Source organism: Hibiscus syriacus, unplaced genomic scaffold (assembly GCF_006381635.1).
Source record: "Hibiscus syriacus cultivar Baekdansim isolate YM2019G1 unplaced genomic scaffold, ASM638163v2 tig00111832_pilon, whole genome shotgun sequence".
In the NCBI taxonomy this organism is placed as follows: Eukaryota; Viridiplantae; Streptophyta; class Magnoliopsida; order Malvales; family Malvaceae; genus Hibiscus; species Hibiscus syriacus.
This window is the reverse complement of record NW_024063190.1, coordinates 144,113-154,436: the sequence shown is the minus strand read 5'-3', so window position 1 is coordinate 154,436 and position 10,324 is coordinate 144,113. Positions and strand designations below refer to the sequence as shown.

At 35.4% G+C, this 10,324-nt stretch overlaps 1 protein-coding gene across 1 annotated transcript; it reads left to right on the top strand.

The window, feature by feature from the left end:
* Positions 1–2,736: 2,736 nt before the first annotated feature.
* LOC120171284 (pyruvate dehydrogenase E1 component subunit alpha-1, mitochondrial-like) lies at positions 2,737–10,037 on the top strand. Its single transcript, XM_039179010.1, has 5 exons — positions 2,737–2,874; positions 2,987–3,058; positions 3,156–3,209; positions 3,380–3,445; positions 9,996–10,037. The coding sequence occupies exons 1-5, from the start codon at positions 2,773–2,775 to the stop codon at positions 10,035–10,037; spliced, it is 336 nt and encodes a 111-aa protein (XP_039034941.1). The 5' UTR covers positions 2,737–2,772.
* Positions 10,038–10,324: the final 287 nt, after the last annotated feature.

The following is a 10,324-nucleotide window of genomic DNA, read 5'->3' as shown; positions in this document are numbered from 1 at the left end:
ATTTTAAGAAAATAGATGATCTTGATGTTTTAAGTTAAAAGTATATATTAAAATAATATTTAAATTTTTTTTATATTATAATAAAAAATATATTGGTTTAAATTATGATAAAAATAGAAAAATATATTTTTATTACTTAAAACCACTACAGGCTCTCTATTTTGTTTTGATTTCTTTGTTGCAACGTCCTCAACAACTTTACTTCTAGTCATCTCATAATCAATAAGGGTAAAGTACAAATATATATATATATACACGGGCAAATTACAGAAATGGTCCCCCATTACATGGTACTACTTAATTAAGCCCCTTGATTATTAGAAGTTACAAAATGATCGTATGACTATGGAGTGTTGTTTTGTTGAGTCTATCTACTATTAAAAGTTACAAAATGGTCATCTGACTATTCATTATGTTTCAAACTCGTCATTTTCCATTAAAAATTGACAGTATTCTAGGTTGAATGTTAACTTACTTATTGTGATATGATAAAATATGATCACATAATCTCAAACGACTATCATATCTCAATCTTCATGTTAACGTCAAGATTAGACAATCATTAATTTTTTAACGATAAAAGGATGAGTTGGAACATAATGAATAGTCGGGTGACCATTTTGTAACCTTTAACAGTCGAGGAACTTAATAAAGCAATATTCTATAGTCAGAAGATTATTTTATAATTTTTAATAGTCGAGGGACTTAATGAAGTAATATCTTATAGTTGAAGGATCATTTGTATACTTTACCCAACTAATAAACAATAAAAACAATTAAAATTTAGTTAATGAAGAAATAGATACAGTCGAGTTCCATAAAAAGCCACTAGACCAAAAGTGAGAGAGAAGGTCAACAAGATTAGAAAGCACAACACAAAAACAACCTTGTGCCCTATATATGCAATTTATATCAACCTAACTCTATAACTCTATTTTTCAAAAAAAAAAAAACCCTATATAACTTTAACACAAACCAAGCAACCTCGGTAAAAAAAGAACTGTTATTATTACTCGAAATCTTGAGTTCGAGCACCAGAAATGTTAGGAGTATGAGCATTTAATGTCAAATGATTAAGAGTTATCTTTAAATAGATAATATATTGTATTTACCCCAGATTAATAAAAGAAACTATATAACTCTAATTCATTAGTATCGATTCAAACTTATAACAAAAGGAACAAACTTAAAAAAATTACCTACATTTTTATGATACAACAAATGTGTTCAAAGAGTTAGTCCATACACAAAGTAAAGCGTAGTAAGAGAAGATTATTTATTTCTGATATTATTACGTCACATACGATATCAGACGACATAAAAAAATAAATATGTTTCTCTTTGCAATAAAAGAGGAGATAGAGAGAATCGCTTTGTGATTTTCTACTCACACTAAAGGAAAGATAATCATAAATAAATCTTTAAGTTTCTCATCGTCTAAATCATCCTAAAATATAACTCCCATTTTATTAAATTATGAGATATATAATCTTTTAATTGAAACAAGGTTTTGTATAAAACTAATTAATTTTAATTAGATTACATAATCCGAATAAGTTTACTTTGGTACTTAAAATACACAATGATTTGGAAACACAAATACATATTTAGAAACGAATTCAAAATACACCAATCACACGAAAATTCCGAACATAGAAAATACACTTTTTTTTTTAATTCTTCCCATTTACTTTTTCCTGCGCTTACCCAAACGCCCAAACTGCATCACTCTCTCTTCAGATCCGACCGACCTCAGCCACCCAATCCAACGGTCGACATAGCAAAAACCTTTTGTTCAGCTTAAGAAGCACAATTTTTCTCTGTAGTTACTACACCTAGAGAATATGTTATTATTTCTGTTCTACACTTTGACTGAGAAGATACATGTTTCTGATTAACGATAGTTGGTTTACAACATTTGAGCAACAAGCTAGAGAATAGAACTCTTTGTTGGTATATCATGCTTTCTTCAGTCTGTTTTTACGGCATTGATCTATAAAATTTGGAGTGTGATAATTGTATCTTGATATATAATGCAATATTATGTTTGTATTGCATCCCAAGCCTTAAGATTGGCAGGTTACTCCCTGAGATTGGATTTCAGAAGTACTAAAATACAAGAGATCTGCATATAACAGACTAGACTATGCAGGACACTTGTTACCTTTGGGATGGGCATGTGTACCTTGCTAATGATTGTCTAGCAGTTTTTCGTTAATTAAATTCATAGCTTCATTGGGTTCATAATTTCAGACTTTTAGTAAAAAACTTACTTTTCTATGAGATTATGAATTTAACTAAAATGTACGTATTGTTGTTTTGAGTTGCCTAATTGAGACTATCTAACTGACCCCTAGCTGATTGAGTAACATGCGAGCAAAGATCAAGCATAAAAAGGAAGCTCAGTTGAGCTTCAAGTATTGAGTTTTAGAGTTAAGTTGGATCAAACTTGGCAAAACATCGGCTCGGCTCGATTATACCCCCTATGCTACTCGCTTTCAGAGTTACAACCTGAAAGCTTAAAGTAATCTACTTAAATTGGAGTTAAAGCTGTGGAAACTTCTTTCTACAAGATGCCTAATGATATGACTCCTAATTTTGTAGGCTTATAAGTCATGACAATTGGAGTGGTATTGATGGAATGATTGCACATTTGCATTCTATCTAATTACTTGATGAATTTTTTTTACATGTTGCTATTTCCTTTGGGAAATCTTAAACTATTTGAATAATTTTTTGCATAATTAATTTATATTAATTCATGCTGTTTATATGCAGATTCTTGAAATGGACACTTATAGGTATCACTGTCATTCCATGTCTGATCCTGGAAGCACCTATCGAACCCATGGTGAGATTACTGGTGTTAGACAGGTTGTTCAACCACATTACGTTTTCAGGGATTCGTTTGTTAAATGTTAGATATTTCATGTTGTATTTTAATCAAGTGAATCCAAAACTAACATTCTAGATGCGATGTTTCTAGGAGCGTGATAAGATTGAAAGAATTAGGAAGCTAATATTGTCGCATGACCTAGCTACCGAGAAAGAGTTGAAGGTATTTTTAACTTGAGTTCATTTATGAAACTATCAGTAATGAAATTTTGTAGACATTTGTTGCGATAGACATATTAAAACAACCGGAAAATTTTCAGGACATTGAGAAGGAAGTAAGGAAAGAGGTAGACGATGCAGTTGCTCAAGCTAAGGTAAGACAATTTTTGCTGTCTTCATTTTCATTTTGTGATTCTGATTTTAGATGATTGTATTTAAGTTCATATGTATGTATTTTTTTTTAATTATAATATCATTTAGAAATTTTGTCTGGTTGTCAGTGTAATGTTTCCAACATTGGTTCTTTCTCCTTTCTTTGTTCCAGGAAAATCCAGTGCCTGAATCCACTCAACTCTTCACTGATGTGTACGCTAAAGGTTTGGGCGTTGAGGTAGGAAACATTTGTGATGAATGCAAGGAAGGAATTCGAAAAAGAAGGAAGATTGCAGAAGAGAAGCATAAAAGATTGAAGAATTCATAAATTCATTCAGTAATTCAAGCATACTCATCCCTTTCAGATACATTATTTTTATACAATAGTACTATAGAATCTAATAAGTCAGCTAGCATAAATTCTAACTGATTTCTATTACTGCATCTTAACATTGGGCTACTCAAATGGGCTACACCGTTGCTGGGTCTTCAAAGGCTGATGGGTTAATGAATCCGTGCTCCTCACGTGCAATTTAATACTTCAGGTAATAATCCCTAATCCTTCAGCAATCCCTAACCCTTGTTTTGCATTTCCCCCAATTCCTTCTTCACCTCCTCGATCGCTTTCTCTTCCTTCCCCTCGTCCTTCTCCCCCGACCATGACAATACCCAGCGCTGGAGCAGATCCTTGTCCCCAAGGATCAAAGTTGGGAAACTGTCCCCGAAGAACGGTATAGTCCTCCCAAGTATCACAGGATTCGTCCAGGTTCGTCCATCGCACCAACAGTTGAGTCACAGGTTTTTGGTTCCTGTTGACGATCCTTCTTCCCATGATATGAGAAGGCTCAATTCTAATCGACCTTCCTCATTCATTTCAGGAGGTTTTGTAGAAAAAGTTGTTGATTCGCCAATATGCTTCTTCAAAAGGCTCACGTGGAAAACCGGATGTAACTTGGATGTCTCTGGTAATTCCAAACGGTAAGCAACCTCACCAATCTTTTATGTAATTTTATAAGGGCCATAGAATCATGCTGCTAACTTTAGGTTTTTTTGCAGAGCCAATGATGTTTGGCGATAGGCTGTAATTTCAGGTACACTGCTTCTCCCACTGTAAAAGTTCTCTCAGATCTCTTCTTATCAGCTTTCTGTTTCATTTTATTAGCTGCATTTTCTAATTGTAACTTGACTAGCCTTCGAATATCCCCTCTAGTCTGCATTAGGTCACTAACAGATTGCACTGATGAATTTGTTTGCCACACCATTGTAGGGGGTGGGTAGCCATATAAGACTTGAAATGGTGTTAATTTTAGGGCTGTATGATAGGTGGTATTATACCACCACTCTACATGTGACAACCATTTAGCCCACTGCTTTGGTTGGAAAAAACACAGACCCCTTAAATATTGTTCAAGACACTGATTCACCCTTTCAGTTTGTCCATCAATTTCTGGGTGATAAGCAGTATTGAATAGGGTCTTAGTACCCAGCTGCTTCATTAGTTCTCTCCAAAAGAGATTAGTGAAAGTTTTATCCCTGTCTGAAATGGCCACTTTAGGCTGGCCATGAAGCTTATAAATATTGTCCAAATACATCTTAGCAACCTCAGTAGCCGTATAAGGATGTGATAGAGCCAAAAAATAACTGTACTTGGTGAACTTGTCAACAACCACCAAGATACAATTCTTCTTCAAAGAAGTAGGTAAGCCCTCTATAAAATCCATAGTGATTACCTCCCAAGCCTGTTGAGGAATAGGTAATGGTTGAAGTAGACCAGGTTTAGCAACATGCTCCACTTTAGTTTGTTGGCATATTGTACAAGCTCTAACATAAGTAGCCACCATAGCCTGAAGCTTAGGCCAGTAAAAATAACTTCTAATTCTCTGATAAGTGGCCTGAACTCCTGAATGACCTCCATGAGGTGAGTCATGTAGAGTTTGAAGAATCTGTAATCTAAGAGAACCATTAGTACCAATATAAACCCTGTCTTGAAATCTGAGAATTCCTTTGGAAAACTTCCACTTAAGATCAGCAGTAGGATTCACAGTTAGAATGGAAATCCACTCAGTAGCCAATAAATCCTCTTTGTAACTGTCCTCCACATCTTGAACCCAAGTAGGAATGATTAGGGTAGTTCCCATAGCAAGACACTGACCCTGATCTTCCCATTATCTGGATAAGGCATCAGCCACAACATTTGATTTACCTTTTCTGTATTGGATAGAATAATCCAATCCTAATAACTTTGTCAGCCCTTTTTTCTGAATAACAGTAGTTAGTTTCTGCTCCAATAAGTATTTTAGAGGTTCATGATCAATTTTGATGATAAAAGGCTTGCTTTCCAAATAGTGTCTCAATTTGGAAACTGCTAATAAAATAGCAAGGTATTCCCTCTCATAAATAGATAGAGCAGCATGTCTTGGACTGAGAGCTTTACTTAGAAATGCTATAGGTCTGCCATCTTGAGATAAAACAACCCCTATGCTTCCAGAGCTGGCATTAGTTTCCAAATAAAAACTTTTAGTAAAGTCTGGTAGGGCTAGAACAGGTGCAAGACACATAGTTTTCTTAAGCTCTTCAAAAGCAGTCAAAGCTGCACTGTTCCACTTAAAACAGTCCTTCTTTAACAACTGATTCAAAGGTTTACTAATATCAGCATAATCTCTGATAAAGCTTCTATAATAGCATGTCAATCCCAAAAATCCTCTCAATGATTTTAAGGATAAAAGGCTTGCTTTCCAAATAGTGTCTCAATTTGGAAACTGCTAATAAAATAGCAAGGTATTCCCTCTCATAAATAGATAGAGCAGCATGTCTTGGACTGAGAGCTTTACTTAGAAATGCTATAGGTCTGCCATCTTGAGATAAAACAACCCCTATGCTTCCAGAGCTGGCATCAGTTTCCAAATAAAAACTTTTAGTAAAGTCTGGTAGGGCTAGAACAGGTGCAAGACACATAGTTTTCTTAAGCTCTTCAAAAGCAGTCAAAGCTGCACTGTTCCACTTAAAACAGTCCTTCTTTAACAACTGATTCAAAGGTTTACTAATATCAGCATAATCTCTGATAAAGCTTCTATAACAGCATGTCAATCCCAAAAATCCTCTCAATGATTTTAAGGATTTAGGCAAGGGCCAATTTCTCATTGCTTCGACCTTACTAGGATCAGTAGCAACCCCAGCAGCTGAAATAATATGTCCCAAGTATTCTACTTGGGTCTGGCCAAAGAAACACTTAGACATCTTTGCAAATAACTGATTACTTTGCAAAATATCCAAAACCAATTTTAAATGCAGAACATGATCTGTTATAGAGCTGCTGTAAACTAATATATCATCAAAAAACACCAAAACAAACTTCCTAAGGAATGAACTAAATAATTCATTTATCAAAGCCTGAAATGTTGCAGGAGCATTAGTTAAACCAAATGGCATTACCTTAAATTCATAATGGCCCTGATGAGTTCTGAATGCTGTTTTATAAATGTCCCCCTCCTTGATTCTGATATGCCAGTAACCAGACCTTAGATCAATCTTTGAAAAATAGACAGCCCCATGTAGCTCATCCAATAAATCTTCAACAACAGGAATAGGAAATTTATCCTTGATACCATCCTTCTTTTTAATTAGAAGACATGGAGAAGCAAAAGGACTTTTGCTGTGTTGTATAATAGAAGAAGACAACATAGTAGCAATATGTTTTTCCACTTCAGCTTTTTGGTTATGAGGGAATCTGTAAGGCCTTAAATTAACAGACATAGAATCATACTTTAAGGTGATAGCATGATCATGGGTTCTTGTAGGTGGAAGACCCTTAGGCTCAGTAAAAATATAATTGTACTTCTCCAATAATGGTTGAATAGCTGTAGGAATAGGACTTGAACTTTCTGCCATAGTCAGTAAAACAACATATCCCAATAGAGCAGAATTTGAAACTGTCATCTTCAATAGTGTAGCTCCTGAAATCTGTTGCAAAAAACTTGAGGGTTGTTGTCCATGTATGACAATCTGTTCATCTTGATGTACAAAACTGAGTGTCAGTTTGTTAAAGTCCATCAAGATAGGGCTGAATAACTTCATCCAATCAACACTTAGGACCATATCACTTCCCCCCAATTGAAGAAGTCTAAAATCATGAATAAAAGAATGTCCATGCATTTGCCATTCCACCATGTTACACATGGCTGCACTGTAAAGCTGTTGTCCATTAGCCACTGTAATAGCTAAAGGATATGGTATAGTCACCTGAATCCCTGCATCAGCCCACTGAGGTGTTAAGAAACTGTGGGTGCTACCACTGTCAATTAATATGTTCAGTGGTCTGCCTAAAATAGTGCCTTGAATTCTGAGTGTATTATGACCAATACACCCAGTGATAGCATTCATAGAAATTTCTAGGCTCTCCTCTTGTTGTAGCACTTCCTGATCTGACTGATTTGATAAAGTTTCTGTGGATAGAACAGGTTCTTCTTCAATCATCATATTCAATTGTTTTGTCTTACATTGATGCCCTGGAGAGAACTTCTCTCCACACTTAAAACATAGATTGTTTTATCTCCTGTAATCCAATAGGTTCTATTTTGGAGGCATACTAGCTGAATTTTTCTGCTGTGGAAGTGGTAAATTAGGTTTAGCAATAGGTAATGGGTTTAGGTAGGGTGGGTTTCTAAAAATTGCTCTCCCTCTTTTATTCTCATATTCCACAGAAAGCTCATACAATTTGGCTTGTCTGCAAGCTTCAGAAAGTGTCTTTGGTTCCAAAGCCTTAACTCTGTGCTTAATATCTTCTCTTAGCCCACTAATAAAAAGAGAGACAAAAAACTCCTCACCCAGAGTAGGATTCTGTAACAGCATATGAGGCTGTAATTCCTCAAACTTGTCCTGGTACTCCTCCACTGATCCCTTCTGCACTAACTTTGATAATTCCTCAACTATGTCAGCAAAGGACCTATCACAGAATCTATGACAAAGATCTACCTCAAATTCATGCCATGTCACATGATGCTTCTGCATAATATACCCATCGAACCATATTTCTGCCTTCCCCATTAAAAACATTGTAGCCACCTCCCCCTTTTGTTCCTCTGCAATATTACATAAAGAAAAATACTTGAGGCATTTTTGTATCCATCCTCTAGGATTATTTCCTTCAAAAAAAGGTAGCTCGATCTTGGGTCTATGCCACATTAACCCTGCAGTATTATGAGAACCTCCATTGCCTCTTCTATCCACTTCCAAACTAACTATATTATTTCTGACTGCACTGTTTTCTCCTGCGTTTATATCATTCTTAAAACTAGGTAAATCCCCTGGTTTGGATCTTAGAATTCCAGGTTCATCCGGTTTATAAGTAAACCTAGTCTTATCATTAAGCACTGTGACTTTTACAATTTGTTTTCCCTCTGTTTTAGAAGCATTAGGGGACTGTACCTGCTCATTATCAGACTGGTTTTGCTCTCCATTTCTACCAGTTAGAATCTTTAATAATTCTTCCACATACCCTTGATTAGTGGCCATCCTGGATTCCAATGCAGAAAGTCGATTTTCTTGATTCTCCCACCATTTAGGAATCTATGTGTCATCCTGAGATTGCTTGACCAAATTTCATAACTCCTCCAGTTGTTTCTGTAATGCTGAAATTTCTGGTGTTTCAGTCATACTTTGATTTTTCTTTGGCATTCCAGTAACGATTTGCCCGGAAAAATTTGGCTCTGAGATACCAATTTGTGATGAATGCAATGAAGGAATTTGAAAAAGAAGGAAGATTGCAGAAGAGAAGCAGAAAAGATTGAAGAATTCAGAAATTCATTCAGTAATTCAAGCATACTCATCCCTTTCAGGTACATTATTTTTATACAATAGTACTATGGAATCTAATAAGGCAGCTGGCACAAATTCTAACTGATTTCTGTTACTGCATCTTAACATTGGGCTGCTCAAATGGGCTACACCATTGCTGGGTCTTCAAAGGTTGATGGGTTAATGAATCTGTGCTCCTCACGTGCAATTTAATACTTCAGGTAATAATCCCCAATCCTTCAGCAATCCCTAACCCTTGTTTTGCATTTCCCCCAATTCCTTCTTCACCTCCTCGATCGCTTTCTCTTCTTTCCCCTCGTCCTTCTCCCCCGACCATGACAACATATAATTAATAAAAGTTCTTTCGTTTTACTTCCTATATTTGCATATGTTCCTTAGTTGGTCCTTTTCTTTTCGAAGTAAAATTGCTATCAGATAAGAATGACATCCTTCAAATGTAGAGCTTTGCCAAATCTATTTTGAAAAATTAGTTAACCCAAACTAGTCTAAGCCCATTTATTTCATTCCAAGTTCTTGGAAAATGGGCAAGAAGTCACCCAATGAAAGCTAGTAGGCTTCTTTGTACATGGGGAAAATGTTATGTTGATCCCTTTCAATTTTGGTTTTCATGGTTTTGTTTAAGATGACCCTAGATGCTTTGAAAATAATGTTGAAGATAGTAGGTAGGAACCATGACTGAATTCTTTCGTCGGTCATGTGGCTAACATGAATATAGAGGTAATAGGTTTGTATTGTTAACTGAATATGCTTAACCAAGCTATACTTGGTTATAGACGAGGAAACTTCACTGGACTGAACGGTACATGAGACCCAATTCTATTGTGTGTGCATTTTGCCTCTATATATAATGTTGTATGGAGTAGGAAATTATCTTGGTTGAAACGAATTGGTCGTTGGCTCATACCAAGTGGCAACTGTTGTTTCCGGTTAGTCGATGATTCTAACAGAATTTTATTTGTTCTTTTTAACTGCAGTCATTTGGAGCAGATAGGAAAGTAAGAGCTACACTTGCATAAGGTTTGAGATCTTCTTGGAACATCATTCTTTTTGAGTTTGTCCCTCCATTTAATCTTGGAAGGAAGATGAATAAAGAAACAAATGAAGCTGACCCAGCTACAAATTGATTCTTCAATAAGAGTAACATCCATCAATCCACTGACGTTTCTTTATTAACAACTCTAGATTCACATTGTGATAGGTAGAGATGTAGAAAGTTTTAGCACAGATAGATTTAAACAATGCCCTCCTAGAGTTATATAAGATGACTTTGATAATATTGATGCTTGAAAAAAAATCAACAAAA

Excerpts from the sequence above, each read along its gene's own strand:
- LOC120171284 (XM_039179010.1), top strand. The coding sequence starts at position 2,773 with ATGCAGATTCTTGAAATGGACACTTATAGGTATCACTGTCATTCCATG. Across the intron at positions 2,875-2,986 it reads AGATTACTGGTGTTAGACAG|GAGCGTGATAAGATTGAAAG; the intron begins GTTGTTCAACCA and ends CGATGTTTCTAG. Across the intron at positions 3,210-3,379 it reads ATGCAGTTGCTCAAGCTAAG|GAAAATCCAGTGCCTGAATC; the intron begins GTAAGACAATTT and ends TCTTTGTTCCAG.